This window comes from Molothrus aeneus, chromosome 6 (assembly GCF_037042795.1).
Source record: "Molothrus aeneus isolate 106 chromosome 6, BPBGC_Maene_1.0, whole genome shotgun sequence".
NCBI classification, from domain to species: domain Eukaryota; kingdom Metazoa; phylum Chordata; class Aves; order Passeriformes; family Icteridae; genus Molothrus; species Molothrus aeneus.
In genome coordinates, this window is record NC_089651.1 from 57,022,362 (window position 1) to 57,044,006 (window position 21,645).

The 21,645-nt window shown below is 44.6% G+C and overlaps 1 protein-coding gene across 2 annotated transcripts in view; it reads right to left on the bottom strand.

Annotated features, from left to right (window-relative positions):
• HIF1A (hypoxia inducible factor 1 subunit alpha) overlaps window positions 1–13,830 on the bottom strand; it is a 35,396-nt gene extending 21,566 nt beyond the window's left edge. For both annotated transcript variants that reach the window (XR_010783768.1, XM_066551262.1), the window contains exon 1: window positions 13,679–13,830. Coding sequence is in view for 1 of the 2 variants with exons in the window: in XM_066551262.1 (XP_066407359.1) it covers window positions 13,679–13,713 (35 nt within the window). In the remaining variant the exon portion in view is untranslated. The remainder of the gene's footprint in view (window positions 1–13,678) is intronic.
• Between the last annotated feature and the right edge of the window lie 7,815 nt (window positions 13,831–21,645).

Sequence of the window (21,645 nt, forward strand, 5' to 3'; positions counted from 1 at the left end):
ATTCACTCTTTCTCCAGAAAAGCCCCTTCCAGAGTCTCCCCTTCACTGGAAAACAATACCTCATTCTCCTTCCAAGCCTCTGTAGACCTGCCTCATCCAGAACATGAGGTAAAGAGCAGCTCACTGGGGGAAAGCACTGAAACAGTTAAGACTGAGTAACAGGGAGAATTCCCCCTTTTCCCAACACCCACACCAGGTCACTTCTGCCTCATGCATTCGGTCAGATGAGTTTTGAACTAAACATTTTCACATAGGAGCTCCAAATTTTTCACACATGTAAAGAACTCAGAGGTGCTGTGATCCCTGAGGAAATAAATGTGCTTTTATTTTTAAATTAACAATACAAAACCACACACTATTATTGTATTAAAGTTTTCTTTTTATGCATTTAAATCTTCTGAAGGCACCCTGTCTTCATTTTGTATTCACCTGAGATATAAAAGGCAGTTCCAGTTTGGGAATTACCTTTTTTAAGATTTCACAAGACTTAAAAGCCATCTACTACCGCTGCCAAATTCACATTGCTAAGTCTGTGGATCTGTGCAAAAGTCCTTTTCAGTTAGCACACATCTTGTGAGAGGCACCACAAATTACAGAGCAAAACAATTCACAAGCTAATGATCCCTGGGACATAATGAACCAGATTCAAAGAACCAGAGAATGCTTTGGGTTGCAAGTGACCTTCAAGATCAACCAGTTTCAGCCCTCCTGCCATGAGCAGGGACAGCTTCCACCATCCCAGGTTGCTCAGAGCCCCATCCAACCCGCCTGGAACACTGGAATGGGGCAGCCACAGCTGCTCTGGGCAAGCTGTACCAGGGCCTCACCACCCTCAGAGTAAAGAGCTCCTTCCCTATATCTGACCTGTATCTCACCTCTTCAGTGTTACCAAATACATACCCAAAAAACACATTTTCAGTCCTTTACCTGCTGTGCTACCCACAGTGGCCAAAACCTTGCTTAGTTTGTGCAGAAACACAGGTGTGACAATACTGTGTTGGATGTTGGAAGCACAAATGCCTTGACACATGGAAGAAGTTTCATAATCCATGAAAAAGACAGAATAAGCTATCAGAATCTCTTTTACAATTACCTTCCTTTCTATCAACTTGATAAAACTGTATGCCATGCCCACCATCCTCTCCTCCTCCTCCTGCCACTGCCAGCAGAGAAAAACTATTTCTGTGGAATGAGAAACATTAATGGATTGACATAACAGTAATAAAGACCTGTGGAAAACAAACTTGTGGGACTTATAGTTGTAAAAAACTGTGGACATACAATAGTCCTATTGATTCCTATGAATATAAGCCCACGTCCCTCAGAATGGCAGCCTAAAATATCTGGTAATATTTCCCTATATTGCAACATTGAATTTCCCTGTGACAACAAATGTTCCTGTTGTAGTGATGGATATCTTAGTCTGAGAAGCTTGATGCTCCTGACATACAGGTATATCTGGAAACAACCATTACGAAAAGTCTGACCTTTAACAATACTGCAAAAATATTTTAGCTATGTAACCTGACTGATTAAATATTTATTACTGAAGACAGGCCTCAAGTACCTTTTCTCTTGGTGGAAAACCAAGGGTGGAGGGGAAAAAAGCATCAGGATTCTCTTTGTCCTCTTCCTTGGACCACAGATTTCACTGGAACTCTATTTTGTCAAAGGTATTTCAAGGTAACTGTCGTGGTTTAACCCCAGCCCACAACTAAGCACCACAAAGCTGTTTGCTCACTACCTGTCCCACCCTCGTGGGATGGGGAGGAAAACTGCAATGAAGGTAAAACCCATGGGTCAACTTAAAAACCGTTTAAAAATTGAAACAAAATAATAATCGCAACGACAAGGGAGACAATAAAGAAAGAAACAAGACTCAAGACAGACAAGTGATGCTCGATGCAATTGCTTACCCACCCTCTGACTGATGTCCAGCCTGTCCCAGAACAAGGACCAGCACTCCCAGCCAGCTCCCCCAGTTTACCCTGTGCTTTGGAATGTCTCTGTGGTCAGTCCAGGTCAGCTGTCCTGGCTGTGTCCCCTCCTGCCTTCCTGTGCACCTCCTCACTGGCACAGCAAGGGGAATGAGGAGTCCTTAACTCAGGGGAAGCACTGTGCAACTACAACTAAAACCTCAGCGTGCTGTCAGCATTATTCTCCAAAACACAGCCCTGCACCAACTACTAGGAAGAAAATTAACTCTGTCCCAGCTGAAACTGTAACAGCAGCACAAGAAATTCTGTTGCCTTAGACAGATTCACCTTTATAATTCTGATTTTTGTTAGCCACTCATTCAAGATCCCTTCAAAGGCAAAATGTTCATCCTACAATAAAAACTGAAGAGAGAATTACTGGGAGTAAATGGCTGCTACCCACCCAGATTGCTGCAGTTTTGTCACTGCTTCCTTTTCAACTGCAGACACTTTTAACTTAAAAACTCCCCTGCTTTGGCAATCAAGCTGAGCACTTCAAGTCCACAGGTTTGTCAGGCTTGTGTGAATCACACAGGGCACTCAAGAGATGAAAATAGACAATAACCTCACAAGCTGGGATTTCAGCCCTTGTATTTTCTTTCTGACAGCCTAATGTTCTTGAAAATATTTTGGGTAGTTTCCAGATTTTTGCCAGGTTTTAGCACCCTTGGCAGCAGCCTTCAGCAGGAACAGTCAAAACTTCTCCCAGCCATTGAATTATTAATTATCAACTGAAATGCTGCTCAAACCCAGCCCATAGTGCTTTCTGTTAAAAATTAATCCCAGAGTAAGATCATCAAGTGCTGCCAGCTGGAGCTGATGGGCAAAACCCAAGGAAAAGGGGATGTTGGAATCAACCAGTGCTGCCTGAGTGGCAGCATCTCCTCTCCCTTTTACTACATGTTTCCTTTCTAGAAAGGCTGCTACTATAGATAAATGTTTAAACTGTACAGCACAACAGTTGGCTATTTTTAGCTGCTATTTAAACCTAAGCTGTAACCAATCTGAGTAAAACCCAGCCATTTAAATAGGAAGATTAACTACCAGCTTCAAAGAGCGTTTCTTTAATGGATCAAATTAATAGGGAAAAGGTCTTTCACAAATGAGGTTTAATTACCAAGTGAAGTCATTGTTGCCTCAACATTGAAATGCCACCAAACTAAAAAAAAAAAAATTCTTTGCTATTGCAACTACTCTAAGCTTTGTTACAATTGCATAAAGTAAAATAAAAAACACACATCAGCATGTATAGCTGCTCACAATTTTCTGTGTAGTCAATTAAATGAGACTGAATTCCTGTAAAGAAAACCTATTTCCAAAGTGAGCATTCTCCTCACCAGAGGGAAAGGGAAGGGGGTTTTAAACAGTGAGATGTGAAGTGCCACAAAACCAGTTTAAACATATCATATCACTTCTCTTATCTGTTCTATTGGAGCTGCCCCTGTGTAAAGCTCATGATCTTCTCAACAGAAAGAGCATTCTGCAGAACAGGAGACAGAAAAAGCTCCATTTAACACAAACACCAAACTTCAGAGCTGTATTGCAGCCTTCTGCTCTCAGTCTGGCAGGAAACAAAAACACCTCAAGAGCCTGAAGAAAACCTCAGCTGCTGAGGGGATTAAACATGCAATGAAAATATCAGAAACGCCGGTGCTGGACAGGAAATTGCATGCATTCGCAGGTCTGATTTTTCCTGCACAATTTCAGTGCCAGACATTCATTTCCATTTTGTATTTCTACCAGAGAATACAGAAGCAGAGAATCACAAGCACGTTATCCATGAGAGCTCACTGAAAGCAGTTTCACTGACCCCCTTAAACCCAATAGCACTTTTATATAAAAGAGATGTTTACATGCAATAGCTGAATAAAATCTGAGCTCCAGAAAATATCTGAGTTACAGACCCAGAGCAAAAGGGTATTTCACAACCAGGACTCGCTGCAGCTGAACCAAGAGCTCAGCTGAAGGATATAACCCAGACTCCCACTCCCTGCCTCAAATCACGGTGAATAGAAACAAAGTTGTACAGCAACAATTTGCCCAAGAGCCTTGAGAGCAAAGCACCCCAGCAGCAACCCCATGCCACCAGTTACAGATGTTAATACTGGCCTCTCTACTTGGAGTGTGCAGCTCCTGTCCTCATGGTCATACAAACCACGTGGGCCACAGCATCTCCCAAATAACACATCATTCATTCCCCATACCATCCCAAAGACCCCTCCACAGCAGATTCCTACAAGTGAGCCCCTAATTCTCTAAATGCAGCCCCAATTTTTCATCTCCTTGAGTGAAAAACTAATCAATCTCCACATATAATTTGGCTTGTTCCTCCTTATTTACCAATGGCAAATAGACCAAAAAAAAAAAAAAAGCCATGGAAAATACCACCAGTAACTGGTAAATTTTGGTTTAAAATAACTAGATAAAAAATGGTCAGTGATAGAACTCAAAATGTGTAGCAGTCAACTTCGTCTCCTTCTAGCTTTTAAAATCACCACCCAGCATTAAGAAAATTTTTATACTGTGTACATATTATTTGATTTTAAAAAAAAATCAAGGTTTCCTTTATGTCACTTTGCTATGGTTACAGATTTTCTCCCATTCAAACTTACTATTTCTCTAATCAGATACATTTCACTCTAGAGGTGTTTTCAGTTCCCATATAAAATAACTTGTGCATGATTAATTAACTCAGGCTCATCTTTCTTGATACAGGTTGTGAGACATTCCAAAATATAAACATTTTCCAATAGCAATTCACATTTTTCTCTTTAGATTTGCTTTCTTCAAGTGGCTTTGTATTTATCACATTATTTGTTCCTAAAGTTTCATAGAAATATCCATTGTAGGAAACAAGAAATCCTAATTTGTAATGTGCCTCAAATCTGGTAACATCTTCTTGAGCTTTAACTAGTTTTCAGTTCTGCCATTAATTGCCATCATTTGCCAGTAAAAGATTAAGATAATATTTCCATGTTAGTAACAATCTCTCAGACTGTAAAATTACTCTAGGAAACACCTGGCTTAGAAATGGAGTCACAAAAACTATATCCACTATAACATAGCTGCATTTTTTTCTTCATTACACCAAAAAAAGATGTAAATATTACAATATAGCAATATACTAAAAGTATATGGCATCAGGATGGTGCTGGAACTTTAGAAAGTAGACCTGCAAAGTGGTCTCACATTTAACTTTTAAGGCTGAACTCATTCCTGAGGTTGGTATAAAACTTGGTCACCTTTCCAGGCCCAGCCTAAGCAAGGTATCTCTGGCAGCACAGCTGAACAGGACAGAGGGGCAGCTCCTGGTTTGCAGCCATACCCTGCAGAGCACCCAGAATAACCAGTTGTGTCTATGTGGAGAGCACATGGCTTGGCCACCAACCACTCTCACCTACAGCCAAAGAGTGTTAGGACAAAGTTTACTCTCCTGACTGTGCTGAATCCACAATCACTTGGGTTTTTTCACTGGTTGTAAGATCTGTGTTTTGTCCAGAGCTGCTAGCCAGGATACCTGCTACATTATTCCTCCATGGAAAGGAGACACTAAAACAGTGGAACTGCTCTATCGATGACTTCATATAAAAAACTGGTTTATAGTTTTTACCACTCAAATCCAGTTATTTAGGTATAGGGGAGTTAAGGAGCTGATCAACTTCAACAAGGAGGGACAGAGCTGCAGTGTTAGCACCACCAATCAAGACTTGAGACAGACCCACACCAACATGGCCCCGAGAGCCCCATTCCCTCTCCCTCCCAGCCCTGCATGACACACTTGTCTGTCCTGACCAGCAGCCCAGGCTGTTCATCCCTCAGCAGGCAAACTTTTTCCAAATTGCTTGGGAGGGGTGCTCCTTCCTCCCATTGCAGCCCTACAGAATTACTGCAGTCTCTCAGCTGCCAGTTCTCTATGGGTTGGAGTTATTGCTTTGACCCACCTTGCTTTGACGTGATTTCCTGTTAAAGTATTATTGCTTTATGGCTAATTTCATTTACTAGTTCTTCTTATGATCTAGTCTGTGTAGAGAGGTCTTGTGAGAAAAAAAACCCACACCCGAACCTCGTGTGTAATCAGAAGCATGTGATTATACAGAAGAAAGTCTTGCCTTCATGAATTAATGAACATCACAGCCCACTAATCCAGCTCAGGAAAAGAACTCAGAAATTCCTTACATACAGCATGAATGATTCAAAAGAGATTTAACTGCAGAAATTATTGTAATATCCAAGCAGGAACAACACCACTGTACGTAAACTATTAAAAGTCATTCCTTTGTATATTTCTTTCTAACACAGCAATTCAAACCATTTTCTTTACATGAGGATAGTTACAGGCACTTCCCATAGCCTGACTACCACCAAAAAAAAACCCCCAACTGATAAAACTCTAACAAATCAGGAGAGCAAGCAGGCAGGTCAGCCTGGATTAGCTACAGCAGCACAAATGCTCTGAAAGCCACCAGGGTTTGCAAAATGAGTGGGAGAGGCAGTGAGAGGAGACTCACTCAGCTCACCTAGAGAAGCCTTACCCCACAAAGTCCAGATAAACACCCATCCTACAGACAAATCCCAGCACACAGGAGCCAGCAGCAGAGCCTTAATGGCCTGAACCCACTCTAGCACCACACTGACAAGGTTATCCATCATCTGGATTTGGCCTTGAATTGACCTGAAACCCCAACTGCCTCCCCACATAGAAATGTGAGTAAGAAGGGAAAAGCTTAAATATTGTCATTTCTAATTTAGATCATGGTGAAGTAATTCCATCATGTCTTACTATACAAAGTAACCCAGCCACAGTTTACCTTTGCATTGTAATATACTCTTTTGAAATAACCACATGGGATACCATGGTGGCAGGCAAGAAAATTTTTTTTTTCAGCTACGTTATTTGGCTTTTTCTTGAATATTTTTTTTCCTTAATTAGTTGTGCTTTACCCTTCAGGATTAAAGGTACATGGTAGTAAAATTGTGTTTATTATTACAGAAAAATCAGAGCTATTCAAAAGAGGTATCTGAACACGGGCTTGACAGAACTAGACACTAAGTGCTCTCCTCCCTTCAGCCCTTCTGCTTTTGCTTCTACCAAGCTCACAAAAAATAATGCAAAACATATCCCCAAGATATCTGTCAGGCTCTCAGTTAACAATGTTTTAGCTAAGAACTGGTCTACCTTCAGACAGATGCAGACTCTTGATAAAGTAACTAATTTTAGTCTAAATCATGGCAATAAAATATATCTTCTGTTTTGTTCACTGTATTTTGTTTTCAAGACTGGAGGCTGGACATTTTCCCTCATTGCTTCCATCCAAGTTTCTTCTCCTCACCTCAAGTTCCTCAACTGCTTTCAGTTAACAGGGTATTTTGTAATCAAAGGTTTTAAGAACAGGGTAAAAAAAAAAAAAAGAAGAGAAGTAAGAGATATCAAGTTTTATTTTTCTGTATGAATAAAGAACAGACCCATAAAGCAGTCAAGAGAAACATTTACAACAATAGCTAGGACAAAAAGCCTGCAGCAATGTCAGCTCAGCATCCAACAGACTCAATAGGGTGCAAGGAAAAACTCCTTTCTGAAGGACTGAGCACCAAAATTCCCATCCCCAGCTAAACCATTCCTTTCTTTAGTGTAGCTAGTGGAGGCTGCAGCCTTTATATTTGATGTGGATTACTTTATGTCTTCCAAAGGAGGTGAACAAGAAGCAAACATGAAGAGGTAAGCCTTTAGTAACTCCCATTCTATCATAACAGTCCATTTACTATTCTCATTTGTGAGCAAAAACACGAGGCTTGGCCTCAAATCCTTTTGCTTCTTGAAATGCACAAATTTTCATAAAGTGACATCAGTCTAGTTTTGGTTCAGGATTGACCATGAAAGAACTCATTCTGGTAAACAAAACAGATCATCTTTTCCAGGTAACATTTCCAGGATTACTGCAAATCGAGTCAAAATGTTTATTAAATAAGTTGCTTGGTAAAACCTTCCACTGTTGTAATTATGATCAGTGCTGCTGATTCAGTATCCTCAATTCTTCACTTGAAGTTCAGGCTCTATTTTAATGCAGTGAGTTAAAAGATTTGTTGTAACATTTCTCAAAATGCTTAAGGAGCATTCATTCACACCAAATTAAACAGAAGCTGCACAGTATCTCTGCTAACACACACAGTTATGCTTTGGTGTCTTTAAGGAACAACTAGTGGACCATCTTGAAGCACCAGTTCTTCTTCAGTGCCAGCAAAGCCATTTTGAATTTCTTGGTACTAAAACATCTCAAGCTTTTAAAGGGCTACATTTCTCTCCAAGTCCCAGTGTTATCAGACTTCAACAGGAAGAAAGGACAGATTATGCACTTGATGAAACTGCTCTTTATCAATGCACTTTCTCTGAGTTCTCAAACCCAACCCCCAGGCTGGTATGAACAGGCGTAGCTTCAACCCAGGCTGCGGCTCCACATCAAAGAACCCTGAAGTGTTCATCACCTACATAAACTGCATTCAAAAATACATATGCTGGCATGCATTCACTTGATTCCATGCTCCTAATGATTTCAGAATGTAATTCTGTAGAGATTTTTATTCCAAGCTAAATAGCAGAGATCTCAGTAGAGAAAAATCTCAACAGGCTTCATATCCAATGGTAATTTGGAAACCTGTATCTTCCTTGAATTTTCAGTCACTAAAGTGTAAGGGCTCATCTTCTCTCCTGTAGTCCCCAGCATCACAAAACCTCCCTGTGTCTCCCATTTCAGAGCAGCCCTCAGTGGAAAACTCAGATTCTCTTGCATTCTCTTCCATCCCCTCTAATACAAAGGAAATTTCTCAGGAGAGGCTCAAAATGCTCAGATGCTCTTGAATTCAAAAGGGAAAGGGCTGTTATAACATGAAAAGATGATCAAGGTCCAAGTTTTTTCCATGCATTACCTAGGTGGTTTTTCTGAGGCATGTAAACACCTGCCCTTATAACTGTGTGTGTGAAGATGAAAGGTGCAGTAATCTGGAACATTCCTTCCTTTTGGACACCAGCTTGCTAGGAACAGGTATGGGTTACTGTGCCTTCTTGTAAAGCTCTTGCAAAATTTGTTTTTGTTTTGAATCTGCTTGTTTTTTAAAGAACACATCTTGTAATTGAATTGGTATTTGCATCTCCTTGGAAGTATCATCAGGAAAAGCTTGATGCTCTTGTACACCACCACTAAACCATGTGGGACTTCCCTCATGGGTTGACTTAGCCATGCACACTCCACAAACAGGTAAAAATTATTTTGTTGGCATATCCTAACACCAAAGCTCTTTAGGAATAAATTAATACTACCAAATTCTCTTTGGCAGTACAAAAAAAAAGTATTTTTAAAAATCAACAGCTTCTGTCATTCAACATCCCCTTTAATATCAAAAATCTCATGCGAGCCTACTTGAAATCCAGCATATTACTATTGAGCAACATGAACACATCCAAGAATTCAATCCACTGTGTTACACAGGCTCAGCAAGAGTCCTCCAGGCTTCCAGGCTGGAAGCACACCAACAGGAACATGCACAATCTTAGGAGTTTTGGGTTTACACTGCAATGCCACTGACATTTAACAGTGTTATTAATATTTATTGACTAATTTTTAAATTCCACTTCACCATCAGCAATCAGTCTTGGAACCAGACACATAAACTCGAGGCATTATAGTTCAAGGACAGGGAGGAATAAAGTCTATGGCTGCTTGCACAAGGTGCAGGGGAGGAAGCAATCACCTGCAGGTGAATTCACGCATCGCGCACATGACAGCAGCGTGGTCTCCTCTGGTGGCAGCAGGAGGACAGCGTGGCACAGCTTCTCAGCTCCTCAAGGCTTACAAAGGGCATGCCACCTTAGCCTAACCTAAGTAAACCCTTGATGGGCACTTCTGATAAGAGAGAAACCAACCAGCAGATGGGGATGGCAATTAAATGAGAGAATAAAATCGATTATCCACTTCACACCTCCACCTTTAAACCAACAGTTCACTTAAGTGCCACACTTAGGATGCTGATAAGAGTGTGCAGCTACCTTTGTTCCCCCCCACACCTTCCAAAAATGGTCCAGCAGGTACTCCAGGAAAGGAAAAGCATTTCAACAGAAGGTTGAATTGCTAGAAAAGCTTGAAAGGGCTTCAAAGGAAAACCTCTTACTATCACATCACCCTGTTACAGACCCCTGACAACTTGGACCATCTGATCACAGCTGCACCAGCCCTCCTAGCTAAGTGTGGACTCGTTGTTGGTATTTCAGGCACCCCAACCAAGAGACCCAAGACTGCAGACACTGTGTTTTAAAGGGCAAAGCAAACATGACTGTAAACAAAAACCAGAAAACCCTCCTGCTGCTTCCATCAGCTCACTGGTAAATTATCAGACGTTCACTGATAAATGGAACCAAAGCACCAGCAGAGCAACATTATGGAAAATTTCTGCAGCAGGCAAATCCTCCACAGCTATTCTTCCCTGATTTTCAGTGCCTTGATGCTGATGAGGACGGGCAGTAGCACTATGCTGTCCCCTTCATCTTTAGTGGGCACTGGAAAACCATTTCTGATCTTTTTTATTAAAGGAATTCACAAAACTTTTCACGTTTGAGGCAGTGCAAAGAGCAGACAACACAGGTAAGTTGTATGGCAAGGCAAACAATCCAGAAAACTCCAGAAAGCAGAAAAACCACTGTTCTGTGAGCCAGAAACCACTCAGCCTTCCCCATACCTGTGGGGAGACTCTACAGGAGATTTACTGAAAGATTCCTCCTCTTCTTACAGCCCAGATTATACAAAAGGGTTTTGTATTCACTTTCAACTCCAGCAACGGTGGCTCAGTTCCCCCAGCGCTGAGAGAAATTAACAGACAAAAGCGGTGGCACTTACAATCCTAAAGACCTCACACAAGTTTAAGAAAAAACAGGGGCAGCCACTGCCCCTCAGAGCCATCAGCACAGGGCACAGGCTTCTCAAACAGATTCTGGAGCTGGACTTGGGTGGCAAAAGTCCAGCAGAAAATCCCTGATCTTCCAAATTATCCCCTTTAGACACTAAAAAATAAGTTTCAAGGCCCAACTCTGAGAAATTGAAAAGCTGAAGTTCTTCTGTGAGGCACTCAAGTCAGGATATTAAATTTCACTGGCTTATACCATCTTAAAACCCAGAATGAATACTCCAGAAATCACTTATTTTTATTTCGCACCTATGGCATTAAAAATATGCATTTTATGCTATAAAGACTTACAGCACACCTGAAAAATGAATCTGGATTACCTACCAGCTGCAAGCCACTACCAAAGTAACGACTAACCCATAACCCTAAATGGCTCATTGACTTAAAAAGGCACCAGAATTCCTCTGCTAATAGTGAAGTATCACAGCACAGACCCGAGGAAAAGCTTTTCATTGCATCAGCCATCTGCACGCTGGAGTTTGTTAAAAGAATATTGAGAAAAATCTCACACTTCTCACCAAAACCTTCAATTTGGCTCAAATGAGAGACGATGAGCAAACAAAGCTCCCAACAACTCTTTCACCCTCTCCATGCACTGAAACGCTGTCCTTGCAGCACCTGGGGGAAAACCCAGGAGCACATCGAAGTGGTACAACTACAGAAGAATGGCTAAAACCCAAATAATTCTGTATCTAATCATGGTGCTGATACTTGATTTCTTAGGGAATCTTGACCCCTCTGCATATATGAGAAGCTTGGAACCACATCAAAAAATGGACTCAACAGGCCAGTAGAAAAATCCACACCTCCAGATACTGCTATGACCAAATTTCACTTTAAAGACTAAGACATAAACTTGGGCAAATTCCATATTTTCTGAATCTCACAGCATATAATTAAGTAAACAACAAGCTTTACATTAACTATCAAGAGATAAACACTATCCACATACAAGCAGAGGGAGAGGCAAGGAATAAAAGAATCTTAACCCATGCCAAAATTGAGGTGCACTGTATATACAATTAGCCAAAGTTTTATCATCAAAGATGATAAAGAACAGGACGTAAAGGACTTCTCCCTTCAAGGTATTCTGAACATGGACACTATCAAACCTAAACCCTTCAAAAACAACCCAGGTTTTTGAGAAATGCTTGATATTTCCATGAAGTTCTCTGCTGAGCTCATATCCTTCCTTTTTTTGCTTAGCCATCTTCGCTCAAGTGTACATCCACAGCCCCCAGGATGAATGTACCACAGACACAGCTTTATGTTTTCCATTAAAACCTTAGAACAGGAGTAAGGGGAATATTCCTTTATAAGAAACATCCCGACTTTGAACTTTGTCTGCAGGAAACAGAAAACAACAAATTCTCTTTCTTAAGCCCTGCCTTTAGGAAGGAAGGATAAGCTTTGCATACTCATTCTTGCATTCTGAAGAAAGCAGATTACATCCAGAATAAGGGAATTCCAAAAAAAAAAAAAAAAAAAGAAGAAAAAGTCCTCCAGTGGGGCAAAACGGTAAGTAAAAAATAACAAATACTCAAGGGAAAAAAAAAAAAAAAGAAAAAGAAAAAAAAAAGAAGAAACAACAACAAGGAAACAACTAAACAACTCAAGTCTCAAAGCCCCTTCCTAGACCTACCACCTTCCTAGACCTGCCACTAAATTAGGGCATCAGAGCAAAGCGCAGATTAATCATTTTGGTTGCAACATTTTCTCACAGGCTTTCCAAGAGCCATCCGGCAGGAGTAGAGAAACTGGAGGCTGAGTGCCACCCCAGGGTGCCCCCCTGTCGGGATTTCACTGAACCCAGAGGCGCTGGGTTCTCCCCCATCCCAGCGCGGCAGCGGCTCCCAGGGCGCTCCAAGGGAGCCGGTGCTGTCCGGGCTCTCCGGGTGCTCCCGGTGCCGGTGTTCCCGGTGCTCCCCGCTCAGCACAAAGCTCACCATCCATTTTACAAGCCGGCCAGGGCTCCTTCCCGACACAACTTACACGCCGTAACACTTACAGCGCTTAACCTGCTCAGATGACCCCTGGATACAAGGGCAGGCAAAACCCATCTCGAAGAATTAAAAGCCGAGAAAAGGTATCGATAGCCATATAAACAAACCTTCTGCAGATGGCGAAGACGGCAAGTAATCCCCCCACAAAGCCCCACCGCCGGGACTGGCTCACCCGAGCCCCCCGGCTCCTTAAACTTCACCGCCTAACAAAGGCTTTTAAGGCTTTTATTCCCCCCCTCTTTCCTCTAATTTGCGCTTACAATCCTCGGTGAATTATTCATACTCCTCAACTCACATTGTCCATCCGCCCCCCCTTCCCTACCTCCCTTACACCTCCCCAACGCGACTTTTGGGGATTTATTTTTTAAAGCTTAATATCTCCAGATAGCGAACCGGCCCTTTTCCGCACAAAGCCGGGGCACGGCGGGCTCGGAGCGCGCCGGGCACGGGGCACGATCACTGCCTGCCCGCTCATTTCCCGGAGCGGAGCAGCCCCGGGCTCGCTCCCCGGCACCGCGGCCGACACCGGGCTCTTCACCCCCGGCCCCGCCGCCAGCCCCGAGCCCCGGCCCGCTCCCCCCGCCGACAAAATGGCGACGTGGACGAGAGGAGAAGGAGGAATGGAAGAGCGGAGCGCTCCGAGCGGGGAAGAGGCCGAGGAGGGGGCGGCGGTAACAAAGCAAGGGGGCGGCGGGGGCCGGCAGCGGCGAGCGGGGGGGAGGCGGGGGGCGGGCAGCGCGGCATCGGTACCTCTTCTTGTCGGTGACGCCGCCGGGGCTGTCCATGGCGGCGGGATGGCTTCTCCTCCCGCCGGCTCCCTGGATGCGAGGCGGCCGCGGCTCCGATGGCCGCCAAGGGGCGCGGGGAGATGGCGGCGCTGGCCGGGTCTGGGGCCGCGCGGGCTCAGAGCATCGGGGCACAGGCTGCGGGGAGGTGCGGGCGCGGCGGCGGCGGGCGCGGCGCGGGGCCCGCGCTGCGCCAGTGAGGAGCGGCGGCGCGGCCCGGCCCCTGCGCGCGGGGTCAGCTGAGCGCTCAGCTGGGCGGGGGCCGCCGCCTCACGTGCGGCGCTGCGTGCGGGGCGGGCCCGGGCTCGGCCGACCCCACAGCGCCCGCCCCACAGCACTGGCCCCACAGCGCCCGCCCCATAGCGCTGGCCCCACAGCGCCCGCCCCACACCACCGGCCCCACAGCGCCCGCCGGCGGGGGTTCGTCCCGACCCAGTCCAGCCCGGTTCGACTCGGCCCGGCCCGGCCGGCCCCACACCAGCCCCAAAGCGCCCGCCCCACAGCGCCTGCCGGGGGAGCTCGTCCCGGCCCAGCCCAGCCCAGCCCAGCCCAGTTCGGCTCGGCTCGACTTGGCCCCGACCGGCCCTGCCCGCTCCGAGAGCAGCCCGCGCGGATTCTGCCACAGATCGCACCCCCGTGGGCACAGCGCGAGGAGTTAGTCCTTTCTTTATCTCCTTCTTTTTTCCTTTCTCACGTAACTTTGTTCAGTGCTTGACTCTGCGGCTTCTCCCAAAGATGTCGTAGCACAATAAAACCCCAGGATGTTTAGAGTCATGGAATCATCGAGGTTGGAAGAGACCTTTAAGATCATCCAGTCCAAGGATCCACCTGGCACTGTCCCTGTAGCCCCTAAACGCATCCCCCAGTGCCTCTTAAACACCTCCAGGGATGGTGATTCCACCACCAGCCTATTCCAATGCCTGACCATCCTAACAGAGGCATTTTTATGTTCTAATACCTAATATGAATCTCCCGTGTCTTGCATTAAGAGCATGTACTCCTGTCCTCCCACTGCAGCCACAGCAGCAGAGACCTCCCTACGACCTCCTCTCAGTCCGTTTTAGACAGTGATGAAGCTCCCCCTGAGACTCCTCTTCTCCAGACGAAGCAAACCCGGCTCCCACAGCCACTCCTCAGAAGACATTTTCTAGTCCATTTCCAGTTAAAGGGTTCAGAACCTCACATTAATTAAAGGGAGCAGTCAGCTCCACAGCCAGGCAGCCCAGAAGGAGAACTGACAGGTAATTAAGCACATTTCGAGCAAGTTTTACAACTTCCCAAACCCGAACGAAACCCAACAGCAGAGCCAGGAGGCTGGACCAGGGCTGTGTTGAGGCACTGTGACCCCTCTGCCTTCCCTTCCTGCTACCCACCCAGGCTGGCCCAGATCCAGTGCCACCATCCCAGTGCCTGTGTCCAGTTTTCCTCTCCCTGCTCCCCCCATGGCAATCCTGGCCTCAGGCACTGATCACCTGAGAGCCCCAGGAGCTCCTGCTAACCTCTGTCCAGGAGGGGCTGGACAGTGTTCACCTGGCACTGACATGGCCACACAGGCGAGTGGCCTCCTGGATTAGGAGCCAGGATACAGCCATGAGAGAGCAAGGAGAGGAAACTGGGGGCAGAGCCCATACATTTAAAGTTAAAAGCCTTAGTTCTGTCAGGGTCATGTATGGGTGAGCACTCTGGGGAGACAGGAAAGGTACGGTTCCAGGTGGAGTGACCCCACAGAGCTCAGAAGTTCCTTTACATCTTGTGGGCTCCCTCTAGCAAGGACTTCAAGTGACCATCTGGAGCTGAACCTTACGAGACTACTCAGTTTGCAGCTCGGAAGTAATGATACCTTTAAAAAAAAGCAGCTTTGACAGGCATAAGTGACATTCTTTAGCTGCTGTGTGCACGTGTGGTGACATAAGAAACACCTGCAGGGCAAAGTAGATGATGCTTCAGTACTGCACCTTCTTAACACTTGTGCTGTGGATTCCCAGCTCCCAGGAAACAAGCAGTTGGTTTAGGCATACAGTCATGGATGTTCTGTGTTTGGGGGAGTTATTAATTTTTTTATTATTATTTAGAAGAAGAAAACGCAGTGACTGTGACATTTGTTACAATCTCAAGGAGTTCCTGTTTGAAAAGGATTGCTTCTGCCCACAGCAGTCAGATACATGGAAGAGGCACAGGTGCTTCTGACTATTTTTATTCCTTCAAGGTTTTTCTATCCAAACACAGACAAAGCCCAGCTCTGCTTTGCTTATGAGCTGTGACAACACAATAGCCTGTGGCAGTGTGGCTATGAACTACTGATATTTCTGTTGTTCTGTGCTCACTGGAGCCTCGAGAAGAAAAACAATCTAAGCAAGACTCAACCTCAAGTGTCTTGCATAAGTACCAAGAAGCCCTCCCCAAGGGCTCACAGACAACTTTATCTTTCAAAATGACGTTTAGGCAGCTCAAACATAGGAAGAAATTCAGTTGTGCACTGCAGCTGAGCAGGGTTTTTTAGTCTGTTCACAGAGTCACCATAACAGCCCCTAGAGAATTTTCTGGTTAAATGGGAAGGAATCTCCTGGTGGATGCAGAAATGACAAGGCCAGCTCAGTGCCACCTTCCCCACCAGAGCCCCTGGAACGCATCTGGGGAGTTTTGGTAGTGAAGTGATGATAACAGAGGTACTTCCCATGCCTTAGAGGAGAGACTGGTGCAACTCAGAGCAGCCCTTGCAGCTTCTCTAATCTCTCAGACTGAGATTGAAGTGGTTCCTGGTGAGCCTGGCACACTTGAAAGTGAAAGCCTCTTCTTTACTTTGACTGCAATCTCAGTGCCCTTCAAAGACCAAGAAGCACTTGATGCAGTCTGGACCAGGGGCTGCTGAGTTGTAACCTACAGAACCCACCTTACCCTACCCAATAAGGTTTTATTTCCACTCTTGTCACTCTTTGAATGACAATTTTAGTGCCTAAAAGTATGGATGTCTTAGGATTCACTTGTGCACCTTCATTACTACTATCCAAATTCACATAATGTGCAATACATCAAAAGGGTTTCTCACTGAGTATTCTTAAATAAGGTTCTGCTCATTTTAAATCACTTAGACACAGCAGCTTGAGATGTGATGGTGACCCCTGAATAAAAATCACTGGAGAAAAATCCCAGTCCACACTTTGCTAATGCTTCTCAAATGATTATTCAAAGAAATCAGAGTTCCCAGCATGAACTGTCTGGGGAGCTGTGAGTAAGTGTTGTGGTCTCCTTATGAGACACATTTCTTTCATGCCAAACATGCTTACCCCGAGCTCACCGTAAAGAATAATGCTTCAAAACCCAGCTGTGTTTCAGAAGGGTGTTAGTGGAAACTTGTTCTGCAATTAAGCATTTCATACTGTAGCAGCTCTTGAGAGATGTTAAGCAAATGCTCTCCCTCACACACATCCTTCCCTTTATTAAACTTTTGCGTCACTCCTCTAACAGCCTGCATTTACACTTTCTTTCCCGCTTTCCCAGTGGCTGATAACAGAACCTTATTCCAGTACATGATGCCTTAGTCACTTTTCTTGACCTTTATTGCTGCTCTAAGTTCACACTCACGCTTACGTTAGAGAACTTCCTGAACACAATGGTGTTTGCATATGACTAATTAGGGCAAATGCACAAGCTGATGAGTCAGCAAACGGCTCGGGAGGACAGCGGCAGCGGCTCGGCTGCAGACCGAGTCGGGGTGAAGATGTCAGAAGTGCTCCTGACTCTGCTCTCGGATCTGTTTGCTGATGGAAACACATCTGTCACCGTGATGGGCTCTGTAGGCATTTACCAAATGCATCCCCATCAATAACGACTGGCAGAGCTTCTGATTTCGGTGGGAAGAAGTCGGGGATTTAATTAAGGCATTTTACCTCCCAAGAGCTCTCACCGTTTCTGAGCAGGGACTCACCGGACGGGCAGGGGGTGTTAAAGAGAAGCTCCACGTATCTCTCTGGAGCTGGCAGCTCACATCACAGGTCATGTCACAAACAACCTGCCCTCAGCACTGCCTTTCCTGGGCTTTTGCTTCATTGCCCAGCCCACTGTGATGCCTTGAGAGGCTACCTAGAACCTAGAGGCTATACAGTGTTAAAGGAATAAAATATTTATAAATATTTATTAAAAAGGTCTTCAAAGGATACACTTTGGGCAGTACAAGAGCTCAGCCAAGACTACACCCAAGATGGATGACGGGTCACAAGTTTTCACACTTTTTTAAGTTTTGGTCCATTTACATATTGGGGTTAATTGTCCAATTAGCGCTTCAGGTTATGAAGTCCCATCCTCCCAGACTGCTCTCCTCAATTCACTGTTGTTTACACTTTTTGGGGCTGAAGCTGCAATGGTGTCCTTGGTTCTGGGGCTGGAAAAGGATTGTTTTGTCTAACTAAACTGTGAAGAGACCTTGCTAACAATTTTTATCAAGTTCAGAGCTATATACTAATGCAGTACAGAATCTGAAAAATATGAAGGCTAAAACTTAAGGCATCACCTACATGTAGGGAATTAACACTCACTGGTTCAGTAATTGAGCTATAATGAAGGGTACATTCTAGTCCATCAATATTTTGACCAAAATTTTGACCAAAAAACCTGTCTTGCACATAGCACCACTGTGGAGTGTTGAGTTGACAGAGGAATGCCACAAGGTCTCAAATGCTGTGCAGACCCAGGGCTCTGTAACACAGGCTAATAGTTGTTACTACAACTTACTGTGCTTAACAGTGCAAGAACCCGAGAGCTCTGGTGGTCAACTCATTTCACAATAGAAAAATGAACTGAAATTTGAATCTAATTCAAACCAAACCATTGGCATTGGAAGCCTAATGCTGCTGTTTCTCAAATCTGAAATACTTTCTGAAATGAGAGTACGTGATGGGAGACACAATCTCCCTTTGGCAACTGCTGTTTCCTCTTCTCTTTTCTAACCTCAGTGCTTCTTTTTTCCTTCTTGTGCCAAGATCTTGTTTATTTTTCCTTTTGCATCTACACAATCCGCATTTTTTAAACTATGACCACCTCTTAAAGCCTGCTTGGGACAGTGTACACTTAGGCATTTGGAAATACTCTCTGGACTACTTTTTCTACACAGGTACCCCAATATGGTAACAAATTCTGCAGTGTAATAAAAGCACTATGTCCTATTCAGTGCAATTAGATTTGGGGAAGGATTTTCTACCCATGAAAGGAGTTTAACAGACAGAACTGTAAGGCAAGCAGACACTCAGCAGCCTACACTGTACAATTTCACCAGCTGGCTGCATCCTGCCTATCCCAGGTCCTTCCTGAGTAGATACTACCAGTTGTACAGTGTTTTTCCTGATGTGGACAAAAACCAGCATGGAATTTAAAAATTGTCCTTACAGAAAAGATGGGTTTGTGGTCAAAGCCCTGAACAAAGGCTCTGGGGGCCGAGGTTTGGTTCCAGGCTTCCTGTAGGACTCTACACAATTCAATTAGAGAAAGACTTTCTATTTTCAGTGCTGCAATATTTTGCCACAGTGCTGAGGGGAGGAATCCACTGCGTGCCCTGCATGAAGTCCAGCTCCCCATACAGCAAACTGGCAGTTCTGGAGCCCTCAGGAACCAACTGAGGAGGGAGCAAGGGACAACCACAATGTAAATATGGGAAAAAAAGGACCTTGTCAAAGCCAGGTCCAGGTTGTGGCTTTCAAGATATGTCTGTGCTCAGGATCCTCATCTGGTAATTCCACCCTGCAGCAAAGCACAGCAATGGGACTTGGGAAGAGCAGCCCAAGTCTGGGGCATAAAGTGCTCTCATGGAGGTCAGAGATGCTTCTTCAGCCTCTATCCTGTCCAGCTCAGAGCAAGGTTTGGCAACAGCTTGGTCAAAGCTTCCCGTTGTCTCTCCTCTGGGAGCTGTTTCAGTTTAGCCCCTTAACTGCAGTTTCCAGAGGAACACTGGGGACAGGAAGGAACTGGGTTAAAATCCCCTCACCAAACCAGGCAAAAGAGATTTGGGCAGAGTTTTCCCCACTTAGAGTGCCTGAATAGTGTGTTTGGTGTTCCTTGGCATGATCCTGAGTACTCCTGAGCTCACCAAGTGCTGTTTTCATGGCCACTGGTCTCACTGTGTTGAGCTGGAGACACAAACACCTCCTTTTCCTCCTCTGCTCTGCTCACACACTCCAAGCACAGCTTTCTTGTGAGGCTGCGGTAGCCAGGGCAGCACAGCCTGTCATCACACTGGGAAGCAGGACACAGGCTGGCTCTCCTTGTGACCAACTCAGTGGTTTTAACCCACATCTCTGGAACCAGCAGGACACTCCCCACATGCCAATCAGCTCGTAACACCTCAGACCTACCAGGCAAGTTTTACTTTCTTCTCTGCACTTCTTCCCTTTTGAAGGCACTATAAACACAAGTGAAGCTCTTTGAGGACAGGGAAGGGAAGGCAGATGAGCAGCCAGCAGCAGCAGTGTGAATGGGGTGACAGTCTTTGCATAAGTTATAACCCAGAGCAGAGGGAATATGCCTTTCTCAGAAGGAGTGGTTTCAATTTCATGCAGATTTCTGACTCCTACAGCTAGTTATGATCCACAGGAACATTCAGAAAGAGGCTTCTTTTTCCTTCTTTTGATCCTTTTCATCCCTCCTACGAAGCCCTTTGTTATTTTACACCCTGGACCACAAGTTTCTCACACAGAGCAAGAAAGAGTCCAAAATAAATTGAAAGATGAAATTAAATGGGCTGCACTTGTAATGAAAATGTAAAGGTGACCAAACTCTTTTACCTGATCCAACATAGAAAAGTTTCAAATTCTGATTGGGTTTTTTTCCTGTTTTGACATTAAAACACACTTTCTTTCCAATTATACAGTTTCTTAAGTGTTTTTGCCTAACGTTTCCCCAACTTGGATCTAGCTAAAAGACAAAGGGCTTGAGGTTTTATTTGTTTGTTTGTTTGTTTTCCCAGCAACACATTAGAAAATGCAGTGCAAGCTTTAATGACTATGTCTGTTTTAACATGCCTTTTGGAGGACTGTAGGCATTTATGGGGGAATGAAGTAATTAACATATTATTTGGGCATGCAAAGACAAGTTCCAAGCAGCTGCCTTTATTCTCTTGATATGGCAACACAATTGTTAAAACAATGCCTTCTTAAATCTTTTTTTTCCTCTCTGTGTTCACAGACCACTCAAGTTGCTTGTTTAAGCCAAAGCTTTAAGAGGTTGCCAGATTTTCAGGACCAGTAATTTTTCTCTCAAACACACTGTTCCCTCTTACTTATTTGAAGCAGCAAAATAAAAATCAATACCTCAGTCCCTTTAAGGAGATGTTGAACTCAAGAGCTCCCATGTTCTCATTTCAGCCTCTAAATAAATGACTTTTATAGTACATCCATTTTTCTCCCAGACTTTCCAGATTTTCCACCTATTAATATCAAACCTTCATGGTTCTTCACATTGATCTCACCTTCACGTAGGTGGTGAGAGGTGGGTTTAAGTGATCCAGGCCACTGTGAGAGGTGTCAAGTACCCCTGAAGCATCTGGGAAGCACAAGAAGATAGAGGAAGGATCAAGCTGTGTTTCTTCCTGCCTTGCAGAAATGCAGGTGGGTAGGTGAGGGGGGATGCCTAAACAGGTGTTTCTAAATCACAGGGTCAAGGAACCGATCGTTGCTCTAGGCAGAAAGAAGCACTTTGCCAGCTTGATAACAACAGAGCTGAGACACAGATTACAGTTCCTTTAATTTTCTTCCAGTTAATTAAATGATCAATTGCAGCGCTGGCTTTCAGCCACATCAGTGCCAGCTGAAATGAGCTCTCCAGCTTCTGAGAGGATAATCAATAGGCATCATCTGCTGCAGCAATGTGGGGTTTTATTTTAAAGGCAAATATTAAAATGCAGAGGCAACATAATGCTGTTATTCCCAGCAGACAGAGATCTTCTCC